Source organism: Malus domestica, chromosome 01, assembly GCF_042453785.1.
Source record: "Malus domestica chromosome 01, GDT2T_hap1".
Lineage (NCBI taxonomy): Eukaryota > Viridiplantae > Streptophyta > Magnoliopsida > Rosales > Rosaceae > Malus > Malus domestica.
Genome location: NC_091661.1, coordinates 24,714,756 through 24,738,335, shown reverse-complemented (window position 1 = coordinate 24,738,335; position 23,580 = coordinate 24,714,756). Strand labels below are relative to the sequence as shown.

Here is a 23,580-nt window from a genome sequence, read left to right as displayed (position 1 = left end):
AATTCAAGAAAATGGGGACGCCACGTCGGATTCCCGTGTGGTTTTTCGAACACGTGGCGCGTTTTGGACCCCCAGATGGATCGGCCGCTGCGAGCCACTAGTTTCCGGAACTTTCCGAAGGTCGGCTCCCTAAACTCCAGAGAGCATGGTTCGGGGCTGGCGTGGCCGCCTTGCTATCACACCACGTGGTAGAATCTGATGCGATCACTAAGAGCAGTTCCACCCAAAAAAAATGCGTCAGCATCCAGCCCATTTAATCTACTCAATGAACAGTGATAGACCCTAATGAACAGTAATAGGCTAAATGCATCTCCACCCCTAAACAAATGCTTTGGCACCCAGTATAAAAAATGCGATGGCACAAACGATCTTCATCCCTATAAAATGAGCTGGCACCCAGCCCATTTTAAATTTTTTAAATTTTTTATAAAACTAATAAATAAAAGACTTTTAATTTCGGATATGATTTTTAATCAATCTCGTCACGCCACGTGTCATTATCCGAACGTACTATTTTGTGAATAGATTTTCTCTAAGATTTTCAACCAAACCCGACGCGTCATGTGTCACTATCTATTTACAATAATTTTTCTATATTTTTTTCATAATTTTTAATTAATTTTAATGTAGTTAATTAATCTGGACCGTTGGATTTGAAAAATATTCAAATCCAACAGACTATAAGTTGACACGTGGCCAACAATCATAATTTTGACTGTTGTGCCTTTTTTTTATAAAAAAAAAAATTGTGGAAAAAAGTGGAATGTTGATCTGTGATCGAACGGTCCAGATCAAAATTCAAATTCAAAATTTTTTTACTGTTGAAAATCCAACAGTCCAAAAAAACTAGCCGTTGGAAATCCAATGGCCCAGGACGGACCACGTGGCCTTCCATTTCGTTCGCTGGGTGTGTCTGCGCATGCGTGCCCCTGCTTTGAATCTTGTCAACGACGCGTGCCCAGTCATTCATGTTTCCCCCGCGCCTAGTGTAAAAAAAAATTTCAAACGCCCGACGATACCACGCTGGTATCAACATGGCGTTAGATGGGCCGTCTCCTTCCTCTGTCAATTCTAGGCCGGCTTGTGGCCTGGCTTGGGCTGGAGCAAATTGAAGGGAACTGGTCCATTTTTTGGCCTGGATGTCGGCCTAAAGAGCAGCGGTGGAACTGCTCTAATGATTAGGTGGTGCCACACGTCCGAATCCTTGATACAGGGCATTTCGAAAAATGTTTTTTGATTTTTTTCTTTCCATGATTTTCGTTTTTGGTGCCACTTAGTATTATGGTATAGTTGTATTCATCTTTGTAAGAAGTTTGAGGTTCGATTCTAACCAAAGGCGAATTTGAACCACATTAGTACTAATCCATTGTGTGGCTAAACCTACTCCCCTCTCTCTTAGTATAGATTATATCGTTGTTAAAAAAAAATTCTGTTTTTGGTATTTATATTCCAAAAACAGTAGCAGAATTTGTAACAACCCGTCCCTAAAAATTATGGTTTTTATAATTTTAATACATGAAAGGACGGAAATGCCTTATGGGCACATCGTGATTTTTTTCGAGGACGTGTGTAACTCTCGTATATTTTGTCATGTTTAATGACATATTCGAATAAAGCTCGATCTTACGGATGCGTAGGCACATGTATAAGTGATTTTGGAGTTTCAGTTAAAGTTTCGTGGAATTACGAACCCGAAAGTATTTGGAATAAATCATTATGTTAATTACCCTACACGATATTTTATTATTATTACAAAATGATTTTATGATATATGTTTGTGTGTGATTGGTGGAAATAGGGAGAGATGAGGAGATTGGGCAAAACTGCCCAATCTGATGAGAGAAAAGGAGAGGGCTCCTACCCTATCAGAAAGGAGAAAGATGGGAGGACGAATCAGGAAGAAGGATAAGGAGGGAAAGGAGGGAGCTGAAAAGCACCAAACCCGTGCCTTCATCCCTGTGACCCGTCCAACCCGAGTTAGGACTTGGACTTCCCTGAGCAAATTTTGGCGATATTCGCTATATTCCGGTGAACCATAGCTCTTCAACACCTGCAATCATCATCTAACCTATATCTCTTCCATTTCCACCCAAAATTAGAAGGATTTTGGTTGAAGTTTAGTGGAAAAACCACCATAGGTGCCACGGGAAAGGTTACTCAAAATCCACCCATTTGTGAAATGTTTTCCTTCAATTACCACTACCAAAACACTCCCCTATAACCCAGGAACAAATCCCAAGCAGTGGTGGAGGCGTCGAAGCAAGTTTGGAGGTCGAATTGAATCACACCCAATTCTAGGGTTTCGTACGTTTTTAGAAAAATTGGAGCATTTCTAGGCCAAATTGGACTTGACCACAGGTATAAAGTTTACTCTACTCTTTGAGATCTTCAATTCTGTAATTTTTGAGAATTTTTAAAAATAGTTGAATTTTCCGGCAAGTCGGGGCGGCCGACCGCCACCCGCAGCGGCGCGTGCGGTGGCGTGGCCTGTGGGCCAAAGATGTTTTGTTTAAGTACTATTAGATTCCCTGGGTTCATAATTGATATCCATATGACGTAATTTCATTATTTGGACTTAGTTTCATTTCGACACGTGAATAGGTCAAAATATGAATCAACGATCCGACCGTTGGATCGTCAAAAAACGTTAATAAATTATAGTTCATAATATTTGAGGATCATAGGAACTTACGGATTGGGAATCCGACGTACGGATCTTCCCGAATTAGATTTGTAAGTTTATAAAATAAATGTTAACCGTCACTTAGTTTTGGGCAATTGACGGAAATCCGACTGTTTGATCATAATGAAATTTTAGTATGTTATTCTAGAAGTATAATTTGGATCTTTGGAAGTTTCGGATTTGAAACCTGATATGCGGATCTTCCGGATCGAGTTACAAGGTTGTAGACCCTACCGTCGATCTTTGATCGACGGTTGACTTGTGGTCAATGAGTCTCAAACTATTTTGAGATGTCCTTGAGAATGTGCTTTATGTGAATTACGCATTCTTTTAGTAAGAGTTCTGAGATGTGATTCGATAATTGGTCACATGCACCCATCGTTTGGGACGCCTTGATGTGCATGCTAGAGAATCATAGCGTGGACTCCAGGTGGGTGGGTATTTTCCTTTCTATCGTATATTATATATACATATATATATATATATATGATTGACAATTCCACAAACGTTTATAAATTAATTATTGCATATGATTCTATGAATATTTTGAAATACTAATACGAACTACGAATGGCTTGATCCCTATTTAGGGTACGTAGGCAGTCTAACAAGACGTTAGATGCAACCATATAATAAATGAGACCGAATAATCGAGACAATAGTCTAGTTTGGTAAATTGAGTAGTTTGAGGGACATTGGTGGAAAGAGTATAAGATTTGACCCTATGTTTTAGTGGTTAAATGTTGATCATAAATCATTGCGTGAATAATCAAGAAATTTAAGTAAGGAGAGGGAATTAATTGATAGTTAATTTAACTAGTGTTTAATTAGACTTATCATCGATGATTACTCCCAAAAGTAAATAGTTTGGGAAGGGGGCATTCAGTTTATGCATTCTAGACCATTTGTTTATATGTTTATATATCTGGAAATATTATGAAATGTTTTAAGTTTAGATTTCATCATGGCATATCCATACGTATATTCCTTGCACATAATTATTCTGAATGCTCTGAAGTACAAATGTGAACCCAGGACACACAAGTAAGTTCAGGTAAGTTTAGGTAAGTTCAAGTAAGTATACGGTATTAGTTGAATTGATGAGATATGTGATGAAATGCTAGTATATATTTATGATGGGATATATGATGAATTGCTAGCATATATTTATGATGAGATATGTGATGAAATGCTAGCATATATATAATGAATATATGTGATGAGCTAGCATATGTGGTGAATACGTGATGAGCTAGCAGACGTGATGAATATGCGATAAGTTAGCATATGATTATAAATATGTGAAGCATGACTTGAATTGATACATATATATATATATATATATGTAGATGTATATTTTTATATTCTAAGTCTGAAAATTATACAGGTGTTGTAGCGAGAGGTTATAGAAATTTATATGGTTTCTATTAAAATTTTATTTACTGGGTCACTCACCTTTGTCTTGTCTTCACCCTCCAGGTGAGCTTTCTTATCGTCGAGGAATCGTGGCGATTCTTCGTATTGGAGATTATTCGAGGGTACGATTCTTAATTCACTCTTCTATAATTGCTTATGCTCTAACGTCACGTGTGAAGTGAGTTCATTTCCGCTCACCTGTGCACTTTGATATTTAGGCACTCTTAGGTTTAAATTTATTCATAATATTTCGACATCATCACACTTTATGGCTTCGTCACCTTCTTGGTGTCGACCAGCACAGCTCGATTCGGAGTCCTAGTGGACATTCCGGGTCGGGGTGTGTCAGAATTTGCTATAAGTCACAATTGACTAGTTATATTTAAGTATTGCAATCGTTATTAATAATTTAAATTTGAGACGTTCTATTTTTTTTAAATGATTAAATGTCTTGTTAATAGCCACATTTCTTTGATATAATTCTATTTACTTTAAATCGTGTAAGAATAATTTATTAGAACTATATGTTATTTAAGGTTTATTTTATTCTATTTTTAGAAATATCCTAACAACTTGGCATGATATGTCCAAAACTTTAACATATTAACTTTTGGAATATAACTATATAAGTCATTTTTCCTTATTTGTTTGGTAAAGATGGCTGGTTGGCTACTTTTTTTTTTTTAGTACTTACGTACACATCATGCTACAAAGAATTTTCAGTAAAATGACAAGTTTTTCATAAGCTATTATAAGGACCACCCACCCGGCATGAATTTTGCAATTGGCTTGAAAACATGCAAATTGGTCGGTATTTGATTTTTTGTTACTATGGAATACTTATCGTAGCAGCAGCTTAACTCAAATCTCCTAATTTTTAAAGTAAGACCCCCCTCTGTAAGTCCTCAAAGAGGTTTGTGGTATATCTGGCTCTTGATGGGTAGCCTTCCCTCCCTCTAAATATTTTGTTACCCAAAAAAAATAAGAGAGTTTTAATGAAAAAGACTTGAGCCAACAAATATTTAACAAAAAAATCATCATAAAATGTTATTTAACCAAAATGGCTCAAAGTTAATAAAAAATCATCCAAAACTATTGTCTACCTTTTTCGTGCCCTTATCCTCCTCTTCCTCGTCATCATCCTCATCCTCATCCTCTTATCTGCACCATGAACAATTTATAGTGTTAGTATTTTATTCCAATTAGATCCAATAAGGACCTACTCTCTCGGTGATGTATGTACATGTCAGGCGTCTGTAAATAGGAAGAAAAAAAAAGAACCAAAATATAAAACTGTTTCTGGAGAACTCAAAACATAACACTGTTTCTGGAAAAAAAAAAAAACATCAGATACAGTGTTTATTTTTTTTGTGCACAAACAAACACTGTATCTGAAAAGAAAAGAACAAAAATCCAGAAACAGTGATTTAAATTCCAGAAACAGTGACTTAGATTCCAGAAACAGTGACTTAAATTCCAGAAACAATCTATATTTTAACCTTTGATTGTTTCTTTTCTTTCATACATCAGTTGATTATATTTAAGAAACATGATGCTTATTTTGCTTTGAATCCAAATACAATGAATTTCACTATTTCTTTTCTAGCTTACATTTAAGAAACAGTGTGTCTATTTCATTTGGATCCATAAACAGTGACTTAGATTCCAGAAACAGTGTTACTTAAAATCGAGAAATAGTTTATTTTTACGGTCCAGAAACAGTGACCTTTCGTTATTATTGAATAACATGCAGATCTCAAATTTATTTTCTAGAGAAACAAACGATGAACTCCACTAATGAAGAAAAATTGAAAAACAATACCTCGAATACTTTATGAATAATAACGACAATCACGTTTCAACGAAATAATACAAAATATAAATTAAATAGCATGATGATCTATATTTTTGTTTCAAAGAAAAAGAAGAAGGTCTGCAAAACAACGATGAACTCCATTAACGATGAAAATCTAGAACTTAACCCAAAAAAAGTTAGGGGTAAAATCGACAAATCATAATTTATTATAGTTAGGCCATTTTTAGTTAATATGGGCCTTGTACTAATCATTAAACAAAACTTATAACATGATTTTTTTTATTAAAATTAAAAAATTTCAAACTTTTTTCATTAGTTTTCCTAAAAATAATGCTATAGTACTATTGGTATACATGTGTATGGATAACCTTCTATTTCTCCTAAATATGCACATTCATCCTTACCAATAATATTATATTCCCCAATCATGCAATCCATACAAGAGAGAGAGGGCGGAGAGAGAGAGAGCCCACCACAAAACCTAACTTGGAATCCAAACAAGTGTGCCCTAGTACTGTCCTTCCCTCGGACATTAACCAATTTCTTCTTGGCACAAGTGGTACAGGTGGCATAACTGGCATAGAGTCACTTAGTATTACAGTCTGATAATATTATTTTTCGTTTGGAAGGGAGAGGTCTTAGGTTCGAATCTCGTGGATAGCAAATTCGATACCAAATTAGACTGCTTATTGTGTGACTTAGCCGAACTCCTCATCCTCTTAGTATAAAAATATCAATGTACTCAAAAGTGGCACAATCCCCATGCCAAAACAACAAATGCCTGAAGTGACTGAATGAACACATGAGGAACGTTGGATAGACTGCAAACCACTAATTCAGAGGGGTGGTTTGAGTACGGATCCGTAAAACCACTCGTTACTCGTTAGGCCTTGTGTACGACACAATCCGTCTTGGCTATACCCCCATCTCCCTCACGTTGGCCCCCCTCTCAAACCAAACACTAGAGAACAGTGAAAATAAGAGAAATGATTTATGCACAACGCTTAAGTTAGTTGTTCATGTGTAATTGTGTTTAAAATATTCCAAATTATACATCAAGATTCAAAATTTATATTAGGATTTGCTCGACTTTATCATAATTTATAAGGTTGTTGCATCACTAATTTGAGTATGTCTTTACTGAAAGAGCACTTTACACCACGCACAAGCTTAAACTTTTACATAATTTTGTTGTAAGCGATGTCCAAACAGAGGCAGATCTTCGTGAAGGGTTAGATCAGGCTCTAGTCGAGCTCGAATTCCGTTATCCGATAAAAAGTCTCGTATATTGATTTACCTATTTCAACCTCAATTTAGTCCAAATTTTCCCCGTTAATCTACTCTCCAACCTTTTACTTTCTCATCCTGACTCTGCCACTGTCCCCAGCAATTACGAGTAGAACCTCACCCTGAATCGTATGGTTAACTTAGTGACACAATTTAGTTGAAGCAAATCATGAGGCTAGGAATATAGTTTGATGATTGAGTCTAAGAGTCCCAAAGTCCCCACAATCAAGAGGTGGGTCACTATTTTTCAAGTGATCATGCATACAGGTAACACATGTTTCATGTCTGAGCCTCATGTACCATACGACATGCTACCCCTTATGCACCAAATCCGGGCCCTCCAATTATATACCTCTCACTTAATCATGCAATACCTGATAGCGTGGCTACGATGGAGGTTCATCTGATCCCCTGCAGCGGCCCTGCAGAATTAGAGACTCTTATCGAAACACATAGTCGTACAGACTCGTACTGTTTGTTTACAGGCACCATTTGGCAACACGTACAGGTTGCAGATTCACACCCTCTAATTTAGTTTTGGATTGAAATCATTTTATGGGGTCACTTGGAAGTTGAAATTGTGTTGGTGAAGCTCCATGGTAGGGGCCAAATGCCGTTGCTAGGGCCTGTAGGTATGTCCTCCTCAGGTTGTTAGGGTTTTTGTTTTGGTGAATCATTTCGTTTTGTTTTGGTGAACCTTTTGTTTTGGAGGACGTTCGTGAGTCAATTAGCCTGATCGTGTCAAAATTCTGAGAGCTCGGGCCATGCCAAGACGGTTGCATCGAGCAAAATTGTGTTCATATGTATGCTCTTGAAAGTGGCTTGCAAACCTATTAGTTGGCAACTCCAGGCTCTAGGCAATTAGCTCCGTCAGTTTAAAAGCTAGTTTTTTCATTACCATAATTCACATACACCAGTAGTCAAAACAAAGCAATCCTTTAGATGATAACCAAGTTCCAATAATTATGAAGTTGCAACACAAACAATTAAGTTTCAAAGATTTCACTGTCTGTTTACTTCTTTGATAAAAAAGCTATATGTTGTCCCAGGATGAAGTGAAGGATGACAAAAAAGCTATATGATGCATCAGAGTGGTTAGTTTTCTTGGTTCCATTTTAGTGTGACTACAATTAGGAAAGGTCATGAACACAATTTTACACTGAAAGGGGAAGCGAAGGGCCATGCCAAGACGGTCGCGTCGAGCAAAATTGTGCTACATGCCCGATTAAATCAAGGGCTAAATCAACGGAAAACGAAGAAAGTGTAGTGTTGTATTGAATCTTGACCAATCCTTCCTAACTTACCAAGTATAATCGATCCTTATAAACTTACTCAATACTAATATGACTTGTTCATTTATAAAGTCAACGAAATTTAGGAGAGATCCGAGGTTTGAATCCATCCAGCATAACCAGAAAAAGAACCGACTTGTAATAACATAAAGTGTGTGTAGAGGCATGTTGTATGTGCACCTTGTCGCCAATGCTTGGTTTAGCCTTCTGAAAATTTCTAGCAAGCTAATTCATTGGGGTAGCGTCATGCTGTTAGCGTTCAGAGTCTCTCTCTCGACATGCATATGCACACATGCACGTAAATATCATGCTGTGAGAAGGTATGCCAACCAATTCTTGTGAACCCTAATCATGCCTCTGGAGCCTGCCTCGAGGATTAACTCTCATAAACTCTATAAACTAAGCTAATAAACACCAACTAAACACACAAGAAAATCTCGTTCGAGCATTTCAATTAGCTCGTACGAGAGAAAAGATCAGATGGAAAGCGGAAAAACAAGCAGCAGCGTGAGCTACTTCAAGATGCCGCTTCACTACCCGAGATACACCAGAAAGGACTACCAGGACATGCCTGAGTGGAAGCTCGACCACCTTCTTGCCGAATATGGGTTGCCCATGCAGGGTGACTTGGCTCACAAGCGAAAGTCTGCAATGGGTGCCTTTCTCTGGCCCGATACTACCGTCCAGGATGCTTCAAGTTCTCTTCAAGACAAAAAGTTCAAATAGCTAGCTTGCTTCCTGCAGTATCTACTACATATTTAATGTAATTTTTTTTTTCTACCATGCTTCTTACTCTAAGAACAGATAACGAATTTGCTTTTCGCTACAATATTCAATTAAGATTCGTAGAAAAAATGGTGGGCATGCATGGCTCGTCTTGTTTAAGGTTTTTCTCACACGAGCGATTTTTCAGAGCAATCAAACACAAGCATAATGGTGAACAGTAAGAATGTACCCCAAATGAACTCAATTTGTTGAAGTCATTACCGTGTCAGTGTCAAACAAGAACTTTAGAAGAGCGCATACATTTTCATCATTGTTGGTATCAAAACCGTGTGCGCAACATCACAGAATTTTAACCGTTCATCTCAAAAATGTTCTCCTTAAAAAACAACCGAAGATCATCAACCGCGGGGCAGCAATCTCCGTATCACCAAAGGATCGCGGAGTTGTTCGTTACTTCAACAAATTATAAGCAAAAACTGAATAAGTAAATTTCGACACTCAGACACTATGCTTTTCTCTAATAAATTTCACATTCCATTGAAAAGGAGAGTCTACCTACAAATCCTACATAACGCACAACGTAACCATACAAATTTCAGTTTCACATCCAACAACAGTGCCGGCCACAGGACCTGATATTCTGATAAGAAATTACAATTAACCTTTATACAAGGAGTGCCTAACACAATGAGAGGCGATACGTGACAAATACACGATCGCCATTCATGACTACCACTCCTTTCAGGCTTGTGGCACCTAAAGGAAACTACATACACTAATACCGCCGCCTCACGCGCCTGCCATTGGGATTTGCTGATTCTGCTACGGTCCCACCCCCATCTGCTGGCAAATCTAGCCCGTATATGCTGCTACCACTCCTCTTCCGGCTTGACAGAAGACTAGAATTGTCATCTACCGATGCAAATGTCTCCAGCAGCTCTACCAACATTGATGGGCAGCTCTCTTCGAGATGCTTGTACCCATCTGATTGCATTACGGCTGCAAAACACATGAGGATTCATGAGTCCAATATTCAGTTTTACAACATAAACTACGAAATGAAAACAGTTGCATGCAAAGCAAATAAAAAATAATTCCTCTATGAAAGGATGAGAGTAATTGTTGCAGCCGGACGGATGTGCAAAATACAAGCTTTGAGAAAGAACGCGTGAAAATTAGGATATGTTCACAGGTAGATAATGTCAATCAATATTTTCAGCAGAACACCATGCCATTCAACCTCATGAGGATAAGGAACTATGGTTAAACTTGAATCAATACACTAATGGCATTATGGGAACTCATGTTTCAGATAATTCAAAATGGTCATTCAATCATTAACCAACCGATATGGAATTCATCGTTTAATTCCTAAAAACTAAGAACAAAATAACTGTATTCGATATTTATATAAATGAATATGGTAAAAGGTGGGTGGGGAGAAAGGTCTGTGCCTTGTTAAGACCGATGAACAGCACTTCTGGTTGAAACTTAAAAACCAGTTTCCAGGGTCTAAATTATGGCAAATTGTGACAATCTCATGCAGGTCCAACTCTTTGAATCACTCTTCTACCATTAGAGAGAGAAACAGTGAAATTCCTTGTAATTCTTTCCTTTCTTTAACTTAATGGAGAAAGAACGTATAGGGGAAGAACCTATATACAATCAGCCAAAATAGAAATCCTACTATACCATTCTCAGAATGCTGCCCCTCGATCAGCCAGATATCAAGTTGTCACCATAGGCTGACCAGAGGACCCAGACGGAAAGGCTGACCAGAGGTCCCACCGTCCCAAATGGAATTATCATAAATTTTAAGGGAACATCCTTATTGACATCCTGAAACCATAGAGAATGATAAGGACATCTGCAACATGTATGATGAGGCAGGCATGCATGGTACTGCATCAAGGATACTTGAGACTACTAAGAAACAGAAAATTCAAAACTGATATAACCTGAAACCTTGCAGCATCAGAATCTATGGGTAACACCCACCTCCCAAGTTTGACGGATTTGCTGCAAATTTAAGACAGACATCCTTGAGCTGTCGACATTGATGCTGTTCGGCAAGAGCAAGTGTAGTCGCCACTGTTTCAGTAGTGATTTCTTTACACAACTTTGATTCACACAACAATTTCAGTCGATCTAGATTATACAGGTCTGCAGCTGCCAACAGATGCTGCACCATGACAGTGAATGTGCACAAAGGTGATGAGCCCATAACTTCATGTATATCAGGAAATTTGTCTGTGTAAATAAAGAGAAGCATTGCCTGGAAATAAAAAAAGGACAAGATCTCTATTAAATTCATTCAACGTGTTCAAAATAAGAGCATACATAAATAAAACCATACGGATAAAACTTATCAGGAAAGGTCGTTTTTTTTTTTTTTTTTTTTTACACATGATTGCATTAGTGGGTTAAATTGTTAGTACGGGGATGGGGATGGGTAGGATCGGACCCGCACCAAGGTGCATAGGCATCATTGCTTTCCGCCACTACGGTAAAAAAGCATCATCTGCCAGGAATCATTGTGAATATTGGAGTCGAACTTCTAGTCTAAATCTCAACTAATGAAACAAAGACAAATGGACCGGTGTAATATTCACAGTTACACGTTACTGAAACAAGCTCAAACTGGCTCAAATTTTCACTTATTAGAGCTCAGTTCTAAGCAATCAACTTCCACATGTACCCTTAATTACTTGTTGAATCTGAATACAGACAAGCCGTCATCTCCTTTTGATTTATCACATTTGATTATGTCTGTCGTCGCTCAAACATCAACAGTAGTAAACTCAAACCTTAAGATGACTCCTAATTCATATTAGGGGCTTCCTGTAATAATTATACTGCCAAAAAAGCAGACCCCGACATGCACTGTAGTTTAAGTGCTAAAGGGAACATGAAAGAAACATAGATCACTTTCCCAGATAATCTTTTTAACCTATAAATAAGTGATTATATTTACGTGAATTTAACAACTCTATACATTATATGAGAACTTGTAATTATTATCATTATTACTTGGTCTTGATAGCTACCAATCTACAAAATAAAACTAGCATCTGCCACACTTTTTCATCATCCCAAGATTTCTTATTTGTTCATTTGATAACTGAATTCAAGAAGAAACTTTTGACTACTAATAACAGAGTAAAAGGTGAATGTCAATTATGGAGAGACATAGAAGTGCACAAATGTTAACGCACATATCATGCACTAGAATCGTTTTCTATTAGTTTCAGATGGTAACAAGTGGAAGCAACAAGATCATGAAGCATTACCTTAAAGATGAAGGGCTCAACATCCTCCACAACTACTTTATGTACGTTACAATCCCCGACAAGTCCATAAAACTGCGCTCTAAATACACGAGACCTAGCAGCAAGTATCAACTTGTGAGCTTTAAACTGTTCATCACCAACCTGAAAAACTATGTCACAACCAGCTTCAGAATCTAGAAAGTCCTTCAGGTCTCGTCCCATGTCTGATGATGGAACAGTGATTGTAAATTGTTTTGGTTGCTCAAGGCGAGTTCTTACAACTCCAACAGTGCAGTTCAATACAAGGCAATCATCCTTAAGGAACTCAGAAGTTTCTAGGAGTGATCTTCTGAAGAATTTCTTGTAACCCCTGAAATGACAAGAGTAAATCTAATTACGGAAACTTGCAGAGGGTTCCTACCTGAACATAAACTCCCAATATTCGCAAATTAGTAAGCTGAACCAAAATTGGAAAATAGGTTACAGAAACTGCAAGGAATCTATAGACAGTCTGATAAACGATAAATGATGAACTTCTCAAATTAGAACTTTGCAAAAACAGTTGACAAGTAGTCTTCTGTTAAACAATAGTGTAGACACAGATAATGAAATGTTAGGTTTTTCCAAAATATAATGTTTAATCTGAATAATAATCATCGAACAAAATAATTTATCTATAAATAACATTTCTAAAGTGGTGTGTCTCGGGTCTCAATCAGACCCCTGAATTCAATCTCTGGTTCTGTTTTACATTTTCTACGGAGAAAAAAAATCCCAATCTAAATCAGCCTGTGTTCTTTAGATGTGTTGATTTTCCAAGTGATTTATTAAATAAATGTACAATTCAAAGTTTTACTAATAACAATGTGAAAAGAAAACCGAAGTAGAATGATTCATTTTAAGATTTGGATGAACATACAAATTCATACATCAGTCTAAACAATGATATACCTAACAAAATTAGTATCCATTGAAGTTTTTTCCTACAGTTTTATGCATTTTAATTTTTAACTCTCTCATTTATTCAAAGCAAGCCTAAGGACTGGACACCTATGCTGCAGAGCTCTCTACCACTTAAGCGAAAAGCCCCCAATATAACAAGAAGCATGCTTATCTAGCGTAATCACATACAGACCCACTGAAAAAACACAATATTCATCTTTACATTCCCCAATTCAACACCATACCAGTCACCTTCAAATCCAAATTACCCAATTGATCACCAAGCTGCTAAATTACCATTCTTTCATATAAAACACATTAAAACCTATCCCTAACCCACAATTCAACAGGAATGCACTCAATTTTATCATAAAAATCAAAACTTTACGGCACAAAAACCCGCCAATTAACCCATTAAAACACATACCACATACTGCCTCTGTACTTCAGCGTGTACGGTCCGCCCTCGAGCGCGCGATCAAAGTGACTGTGCACCTTGTCCTTCCCACTATCCGTCTGGTCCACCAACGTCAGCTCGAACAAAGCCCTCACATCCGTACCCTCACTAACCAAAGCAATGAAAACCGAGACGTAGGCGTTGCTATCCTCCGGGTTTTTACCGTCGGGGTAAAAGTAAATTGCCCAATCGTATCCGCCCACTGCGAACGTATCGCTCATCAGGTACTTCCCAGCGCCCATACCTTTGGCCAACGAATACCCCTTTATCGTGAACCGGTGCGACCCGTTCACGGTCTCGCTGATCGATCTCGAGCACGACTCTTGGTCGGACCCAGGCTTCGAATTCCCCATGGATTCACCCGATTTCGCTCCTCTAGAATGTTTGCGAATCGGCGGCATCGGACAGCCCGGTCCGAGCTGAAACCCTACAAGTCCGATCGGACATGGCGCGGCCTTGGCATAGCATGTAAATTGGGCGAATTGGGAGGAAGAATTGGGTAAGGAAAACCCTAATTTTGGGTTTTGGGGGGCGAATTGGGAGGAGAAACGATGCGACGCCGGAAGAGACGAAGATTCGAGAAGACTAAGGGGGAAGTTGGTGGCGTCGTTTCTGGGGTTAGGCGGGTCGTTTTACCATCTGACGGGCCAAATGGGTTGGGGCTCGATTCGAATTTATAGATCTTTCGGTTCGGTTGACGTGTCGGAATAGACTTGAAGAAGATAGATTGAAAGTAGTGTGTATTAATTTGGTTAATTAGCAACATAATTACACGAAATTAGCGCCAATTATCTTCACTAATCACGTGTATCATGGACACAAATAATGCTACGAACCAACATGTGTGCAATTGAAAGATTCGTTCATGTTCTAGTTTAGGATTGGGCGCGAGAGAGGTGAATTCAACGGAAGAGACTTTATGGACAACCATCTTTTTGAGCTTTGATTTACGAATAAAGAATCAAAATTTCATTTCATATGCATGTTATTTGGACTCGAACAAATCACACATCACAAAATACTAGGCCTTCTAATTATTTAAAAGGTTTATTTAAAAGATTCGCGATATAACTAGCAGATTGTCGTCAAATCTAACGGCTACCCGAGAGGGCCCTAGACTAGTTGGAAAAAGTCTGAACTCGCTTACGTAAAGTAGAAATGGAAGTGGATCAGTTTCAAAGGACTGGATGTCAAGAGTTGGAACAACACACACAAAATTAAAAATTAAGTACATTGCATTCGAAACATGAGGAATATCAAGGGAACTATCTCAACGTGAGACATTCTATGAACTCTCTATCATCTCATAGTTTAATGATTCTCATGCCAACATTATATAACATTATGCAAAAAATATAAGGTGGCAAATAATCTAACGAGGGTCATACTTTTAGATAGTCCCCTTAACATTTATTCAACGTGATGGATATTTAGATGATTATTTATTTGCTCAAAATCTTAAATTTGTTTATTTATTTGGGATTTTTTTTTTCTCACCGTCATTAAGTGAAGGTGGCGTTCATTAGACCTGTAAACGGGTCGGGTTTATTGGGTTTGGGTCGGGTTCAACCCGATCCGTTAATTTAACAGGTCACCCGAACCGAATCCGTTAAGCTAACGAATGACCCAAACCCAACCCGTTAAGCCTAATAAGTCACCCGTTAACAATTTTTTTTTGTTTTTTCTTTAACATTTTACATTCCAATACAAATTACACATCTTTTACCTAAAATTACAAACATTATATATATATATATATATATATATGCGGGGATTGAAGTACATACTCTGCAAATGTTTTGCACCGCGACCTAAAATCGAGTAACCTACTTCTCAATGCAAATTGTGACCTTAAGATTTGTGACTTTGGGTCTCATAATTGAGGTATATACATCACCAAGATGTATTTTATATATATATATATATATATATATATATATATATATATATATCATACTACAATCTTCCAAATCAACTAATTAATAGAACTCCATAAGGGTTTTACAAAATGTGAAGCATAGTTATACGTCAAGGGGCAATGCCGTATTCAACATCACCAAGATGTACTACCCAATTACATCGCTACTTCAAGAAAGAATTTGCATATCGAACACCCAAAAATCTACAACACACCCACAAAATCAAGAGCAATGAGCAAGTATACAAAATCAGACATTACTCTTGCACAATCCATCCTAATTATTAAACATCACATAAAATATCTTTAAAAGAACAAGTGAAAATACATACCATGCTTAATCAAGACTAATACTATTAGAGCATTGTCCTGAGTTTTCGTTAAGGCTCATGTCAAAAATTTATTCAATGAGTTCTTCCAAGTCAGCTCCCTCTTTCTCTGAAGCTAAACATAAAAGTTAAAAAAGGAAAACGATTATAATCTATTATGTAAGAAAAAAAATACAAAGTAATATAAAATTTACCTCCTTTGCCAAAAAGCCAGACTCTAGTACATAGCAAGGCTTGAACAGTTTCATGCAACAAAGAACTTCGATATTGATCAAGCACCCTACCATTAATACTAAATGCTGATTATGAGGCAACAGTTGAGATGGGAATTGTTAACACATCAGAAGCCATACGAGAAAGTACAAGATAACGAAATTGCTCCAGTTTCCACCATGAAAGAATATCCAACTCTTGTTTTCTATCAAGTCTCTTTTCTTCAAGATATAGATGTAATTTAGTTTTTTAATTTGAAGTTGACCCATCTAGGTAAATATTATCAAATTCCTACATATAAAAACAAAATAGAAACAATGACGTCAACGAACAATATAAAGATGCATATAAAAAGTATAAAAACAGGAATAACAAATATAAATACTACCTCAAAAAGTTTGTCTCCAACTTTTATTTGAGTAGGAGTTTGATTGACTAAGTTGGATACAAGAAGATGAGAGAACTTGTCTATGTAACGACCATAGAGTGAAAACAATGTGCCACTAACATCCTTCAACTCTCTGGAATCCTTACCATAAAGCTTGTTATAACCCCACTCTACAAATTCCAATTTATAGCGAGGATCAAGAATCACTGCAACGGCAAGGATCAAACTATACTCTGACCAATATTTTTCAAACTTCAAATTCATATAATTCCCCATCCGTCTCATGAAATCATCACAATCTTTCATGGCATCTTGAATACAATAATGGACTTTGAACACTTTTGGGAAAAACAAATTTGATGTAAGGTAATTTGTTCTGGAAAATAAGCAAGTAACTTCATAAAAATACCCCAGGAAATTGGAAATCTTCTCTATTTTATCCCACTCTTCCAATGAAGGACATGAACTAAAATTAGAATCAACAAGTGTCAAATTGAGAAAAGCACGATGATAGAAAATAGCACTATCCAACATTGTATATGTTGAATTCCATCTAGTAGGCACATCTTGTCTCAACCCACTTTTACTACCTGCCAACCCTACTTGTGCAACGCAAGCAAAACACTTATTTTTTCTCCCTTTTGAACACTTTGTATATTTGATGCACTCACAAACACCGACGATAAATAACAATAAGTATGAGAAAATGGGTTAAAAAGTAAGGAAGACCCGTGCACGAACACCTCTCAGGCTAGAGTGAATTAATGATTGACTTCACAGAAATATAGCACTAACACTTCTGCAGCCTACGGTTTCTTTTACACCTTTTCAATTAAATCTAGGCCTTTTTTAGATACATGAATGAAAGAAGTAATATGAATTCAACATTAATTACCTACAAACTTGGTTTTATTCATATATATAAACCTACAAGGAGAAATGAGATTATAAGTACAAAATTTCTACAAGGTGATCAAAGAACTACATCATTTGGATAAACAGGTAAAGCAACTACTCCTCCTCTATTCCTGTCTTTATTAATCAAGTATCCATGCAGAGACGATAGACTTGTAGGACTACTGTTTAATCACGAGTCGGGTTCACAATGATCTAAAGTGAGAAAACTCCTTCGCATATACATTTAAATACAATTAACTGAAAAGCCATGGCATTAAAATCAATCATTCACTTTCTAATTTATCAGTAACAAGAAGAGCATCTCTCTCTTAAATTCCCTATCTATCTCCACCAATTCTTGATTTTGTGAACAACAAAGGACCCATAAAAGGCAAAAGGCAAAAGAAACTATAGGTTGCAGAATAATCAGAACCCAATTCGTCAAAGGGCTTGGCCACCGCCTGCTTCTCCTCCTCAATCGCCATCAAACCCATGATAGAAGAATAACGTATGTATCTGTGTGTGTATGAATCGAGTGTGTGATGGGATGAAGAAGTGGGAAGATCTCTCTCTATCTAACTTGCGAAGGAAGAGAACAAAAGCACAATCACACACAGAAAGCACCATGAAAGAAGAGGTGAAAGGGAATCAGAACTTATCAAAGAGAGGGTGGCAGAACTTAGTGAACGACAACCAACTTTGAGGATGAAGATGAGGGAGAGAATGGCAACCACTCAGTCGGTTTCGAACGTGAAAGAACAGAAAGAGCTAGGTTTTCTATTCCAACTATGAAATTACACAAAAGTCCTTCTTAACGGGTGCTAACGAGTTTCGTTGGTTGACCCAAAATGACCCGTTAACAACCCAATCCGTTAAGCACTTACCCAAATATTAGTTTTAACGGGTCGGGTTGGGTCGGATCGGGTTTAAAATGCCAGCCCTAGCGTTCATCACCTTGCTTATTTAACATTAGGAAGATGATTAACATAAAAAGTGCAAACTAATCTGTTTTTACAGTTTGTTTGGATTTTTTTCCGGATTTGGATCCTCTCATGAGCTAATGGAGAGGATCCTCCTAACCAGTTATCATGAGCCGTTGGATAAAAATCCAACGGCTATAATTATTATAACTTTAAAGGGACCTCCTGTTTGTAGCCGTTGGATAACAATCAAACGGCCCATGATAACTGGTCAGGAGGATCCTCTCCATTAGCTTAGGAGAGGATCCAAATCCTTTTTTTCCTCCTTCCAAATGCACACGTGTCACCATCTCACACTCCCTCCACAAAATAATTTTACACCTCCGTCGGTGACGGTGACAATGGCAAGCAGTCAAACAGTGTCCGTCTTCTTCCTCGGCCACACCGCACCGACACTCAACCTTCAGATCCTCGCTACTCTCACTCTCAGACCACCCCAATTCCGATTCCTCAACCCACCAAAACGCAGCGTCTCGTTTCGCTTCGACGGCGTTCTTCGCTTCCGATTCCGCCCAATCGAATTAAACTAATTATCCCAAAAATTAAATCATGACAATTTTGGGCAATGGCGATTGGCTGCGAATCCCGTTGATCCTGAAAGTTTGCGGAATTGTGATGATGGCAGTCACCTTCTTCTACTTCGGGAAGCACTGGTCCGATGGGTCCCAGCAGCTACTCTTCTTCACCACCACCACGAGCCGAGCACCCTCCGCCGTCTCCGTCTCGCCCAACCTAGACAAGCCTTTCAATCTCTCCGCCCTCATAAACGAAACCCTAGCTCCACCCCCGTTGCTTCCGTCTCCGCCGCCGCCCGATGTGGTCCAGAGGTTCGGGATCGTCGACGAGAATGGCACCATGTCTGACGATTTCGAGGTCGGGGATTTCGATCCCGATGAGGTGGTGGAGAATTGGGGCGGCCAGAACGGGACTGTGGCGGAGAGTGAGGGGAGCGGGTCGGGTCGGGTGAGTGTGGAGAGGTTCGAGCTCTGCCCGAAGAGTATGAGCGAGTACATACCTTGTTTGGATAATGTGGAGGTGGTTAAGAGGCTGAAATCCACGGCGAAAGGCGAGCGGTTTGAGCGGCATTGCCCGGAGGCTGGTCGGGGTTTGAATTGCTTGGTTCCGGCGCCCAAGAGCTACAAGAGCCCAATTCCATGGCCTAAAAGCCGGGATGAGGTAATTTCGGAGATTTTAAAGTTTTTATTATGTATGTGTTTGTTTTTGAGATTAAAGCATTAATCTTTTCGAACTTTGTTAATGAAAATGTCACTTCATTGCAGGTTTGGTTCTTCAACGTACCTCATACAAAATTAGTGGAAGATAAAGGGGGTCAGAATTGGATTATCAGACAGAAGAACAAGTTTAAGTTTCCGGGAGGTGGTACACAGTTTATACATGGAGCAGATGGTTACTTGACTGATATTTCTAAGGTTAATACTGTTTAATTTCGACGTGATTGGGAAATGTGTAATTTGAGCTTTCGATTACTGTTATATCTTGTTTTTTCTGATGATCATAGTATAAATCGTGCAGGCGGTCCCAGACATCACCTTCGGTCAGCATGTCCGAGTTGTTTTGGATGTCGGATGTGGTGTTGCGAGTTTTGGTGCGTATCTGCTGTCGCGAGATGTCCTTACTATGTCAGTTGCACCTAAAGACGTCCATGAGAACCAGATTCAATTTGCTCTTGAGCGCGGTGTGCCTGCAATGGTAGCAGCATTTGCAACTCACCGTTTATTGTACCCAAGTCAGGCATTTGACCTGATACATTGCTCACGATGTAGGATTAACTGGACTCGTGATGGTATGCAAAACTTATATTTAACTTTTTATTTTCCAGTGAACTGCCTTAGTTACATGATGGTCACTTAGGTAGGGGGATATCTTCTGATTGTGTTTTCTTTACCTCGTTCACTTCTTTGTTTTGAAGATGGCATATTGTTGCTTGAGGTTAATAGGATGCTCAGGGCAGGAGGATACTTTGCTTGGGCAGCACAGCCAGTTTATAAGCATGAAGAAGTTCTAGAGGAGCAGTGGCAAGGTATTACTGCGAAAGATTTGTTTGGTGAAACTTTTTAGTGTTTGGTGAAACTTTTTAGTGTATTGATTGCTGGTTAGTGTTTGAAAGTTCTGCAGTTTTTGTATTAGCATTTCCTGACCCAGATGAATCGAGAGCAAAACAACATTTTGTGCCTCCACTTAATCAATTCTCTATCCCACAAAAAACTATAACCTATCATTTCTGTTTGACTGTACAACAACAACAATGCTGTTTGGTGCACACGATTGCTTTCCGCCACTGCAGCAAAGCACCATCTTCGTTAAACAATGCTGTTTGGTGCACACGAAAATTTCCAGTCTAGCTGTCCTTTAGGCATAATATATGACTCTGTCCCCAGTTTCAAGAATGTGGAAGGATCGAGAAGAGAAGTGGGCACAAGGGTTTAGTAATCATATTTGGACCTGGGAAACAATTAAACCTTGTGTACTAACTTCTTGTTTGATAACATCACTGGTTTAATAGAAGCAACCTAATTTTTGGTCCATGACCCGACAAGAGTATATCCTCTATGTTGGTTTAGCAATCATGTCTGGGCCTGGGAAAAATAAAATCTTTTTTCTTTTTTTCCTTTTCCAGAGATGCTTAACCTCACCACGCGGCTTTGCTGGGAATTGGTGTCAAAGCAGGGCTATGTTGCAATATGGAAAAAGCCGGTTAACAACAGCTGCTATCTAAATCGGGATGAAGGAACCAAACCTCCATTATGTGATCCAAGTGATGACCCAGACAAAGTTTGGTATGTCCGTGATTCCTCTCTTAACAATGTTTGATAATTTTCTGAAGTAAGATAGGTTGTTCATCAAACTCAGATATTAATTAAATGCATACCAACTGTTTTCCCTCCTACCACCTTCCTTTGCATTAAAGCCATACATACTTTTAATTGGAGATAAAATTGGAATAAACCTGTAAAGAACTCTTTGAAAATGTTGGACTCCCTTTTATATTTTGTTTTTAGTTCTGAATGAAATACCATTTCTTTGAGGTCTAGTTTCATAGTTTAAGTTTATTTCTGCGGATAATTGTATTGTTTTATTTCAAAAGAGCTTTCATGTGCACGTAGAGGACTTGCCTCTTGTTCTATAAGGTTACGGTATTTATTGTATTATGAGGCAGGTATGTTGATCTGAAGGCATGCATCACAAGACTTCCTGAAAATGGCTATGGAACAAATGTCACAGCATGGCCGGACCGTTTGCAAACTCCCCCTGATAGGCTTCAGAGCATACAAATTGATGCCTTTATATCCAGAAAGGAGCTATTTAAAGCAGAATCCAGATATTGCCATGAGTTAGTTGGAGGTTATGTTCGTGGTTTAAAATGGAAGAAGTTTAGATTAAGAAACGTAATGGACATGAGAGCTGGCTTTGGAGGGTAATGTATTTATCTTGTGCTCTACTGGTCTTCCGTTTCTATTTTTTTGCTAAATTTTTCTCATTGCTTCTGGTCTCTTAATTGGTGGGCAGATTTGCAGCTGCACTAATTGAACATGATTTAAATTGCTGGGTTATGAATGTGGTTCCTGTTAGCGGCCCCAACACATTACCTGTTATATATGACCGTGGACTCATTGGAGTAATGCATGACTGGTACATTACCAACTGTTTTTCTTTGTTTTCTGCTTATAATAAGTTCAGTTGGTTTAAAAGTTATTCATTAGCATTATATGTATCAGGTGTGAACCATTTGATACATACCCACGGACATACGATTTATTGCATGCAGCCAGCCTTTTCTCTATTGAGAAAAAAAGGTGATCTCTCCCCTTCTCTTCTTTCTCTTACCCTCCAATCTGAAAATTTTCATTATTTAATGAGTTTTATATATTTCCCATCACTATCTTGTCCTTGTGTGCTTTAGATGATACCGCACAAGAATATTTGCTTAATTAGGGGAGTTACATTTTACCGAGAACCAATATTCAAAATATTAGTAGTTATGATTAATTTGAAACAAAGTACTCTAGAACAGTGTTGGATTTAACTTCTGATAAGTTGTTAATATAAAGGTTGGGAAAATGGAAAGGCTCTCTCTTGTTCAGTAATAGTTAATCATGACCGGAAAAGAAATGAAATGCAGAATTACATTTGGTTTGTCGGGATCATCCTACATACATTCTTTCTTTTTGTTCCATTGGCTTGAGGTTGAGTTTTAACACCATGATGATGCTTGATTGTTTGATTTAAAGTTTTCATTCCATTAATTTGATGTTTGTTCTTGGGGGTGGGAGTGAGATGCATTGGGGGTAAAGTGGCGGTTTTACACCTTTTTTGTTCTTTCTGTAAAGCCTGATTTGATTCATACATTTATAACAGATGTGATATCTCCACAATCATGCTTGAGATGGACCGGATGCTAAGACCTGGTGGTCGTGCATACATCCGTGACTCAATTTCTGTCATGAATGAACTTCAAGCAATCGGAAAAGCCATGGGCTGGCGCGTCAATTTACGAGACACATCTGAGGGGCCTCATGCAAGTTATAGACTCTTTATTGGCGAAAAACGCCTCTTGCATAGTTGAAGCATTGGGACATGATACCAGATTGTATCTTACTAATTTTCTGGAGGGGTAAACGAGCAAACCAGATTGTCTAAAACCATCATTTGACGATGCAATGGATCGGACAGACTCGGTGCAAGTGTAATGAGAGAGATTGATAGAATTCTTTTGATTGTGTTGTAGATTGGAGTAGCAGAGATTGGGTAGGGCAACCTCAGATCAAAACTCCGTCCGGGGCGGATAATGAGGATTGGAGTTGGTACTTGACACACAGAATCGTCATAGTCGTGAGTTTAGATTATGATTTATGTATTCAAGAATTTCAATTTTTTTATGCATGTTGTAAATGTTGGTCGTATCAATATACAAGAACTTCAATTTTTAGATTATGATTTTATCATGA

General features: G+C 38.2%; 2 protein-coding genes across 6 annotated transcripts; one reads left to right on the top strand and one right to left on the bottom strand.

Moving 5' to 3' along the window:
* Positions 1 to 9,731: 9,731 nt before the first annotated feature.
* LOC114824449 (BTB/POZ and MATH domain-containing protein 3-like) lies at positions 9,732 to 14,603 on the bottom strand. 5 transcript variants are annotated; one of them, XR_003772777.2, is made up of 5 exons: positions 13,859 to 14,563; positions 12,511 to 12,859; positions 11,219 to 11,495; positions 10,913 to 11,059; positions 9,732 to 10,219 (listed from the first exon to the last, which is right to left on the bottom strand). XR_003772777.2 is itself a non-coding variant. In XM_029101489.2 (4 exons), exons 1-4 carry the CDS (start codon positions 14,287 to 14,289, stop codon positions 9,996 to 9,998), a joined length of 1,281 nt encoding a protein of 426 aa, XP_028957322.1. In that variant the 5' UTR covers positions 14,290 to 14,603; the 3' UTR covers positions 9,732 to 9,995. The 5 variants fall into 5 exon arrangements, 3 of the variants coding, with proteins under 3 accessions (XP_028957322.1, XP_028957330.1, XP_028957325.1); XR_003772771.2 differs by having other exon boundaries at positions 11,179 to 11,495; positions 13,859 to 14,538; XM_029101489.2 differs by lacking the exon at positions 10,913 to 11,059 and having other exon boundaries at positions 13,859 to 14,603.
* A 4,223-nt stretch (positions 14,604 to 18,826) lies between these two features.
* On the top strand, positions 18,827 to 23,561 carry LOC114824444 (probable methyltransferase PMT11). Its single transcript, XM_070819107.1, has 9 exons — positions 18,827 to 19,789; positions 19,894 to 20,043; positions 20,147 to 20,417; positions 20,544 to 20,654; positions 21,252 to 21,411; positions 21,792 to 22,049; positions 22,142 to 22,264; positions 22,351 to 22,428; positions 22,991 to 23,561. Exons 1-9 carry the CDS (start codon positions 19,163 to 19,165, stop codon positions 23,196 to 23,198), a joined length of 1,986 nt encoding a protein of 661 aa, XP_070675208.1. The 5' UTR covers positions 18,827 to 19,162; the 3' UTR covers positions 23,199 to 23,561.
* The last annotated feature ends 19 nt before the right edge of the window (positions 23,562 to 23,580 follow it).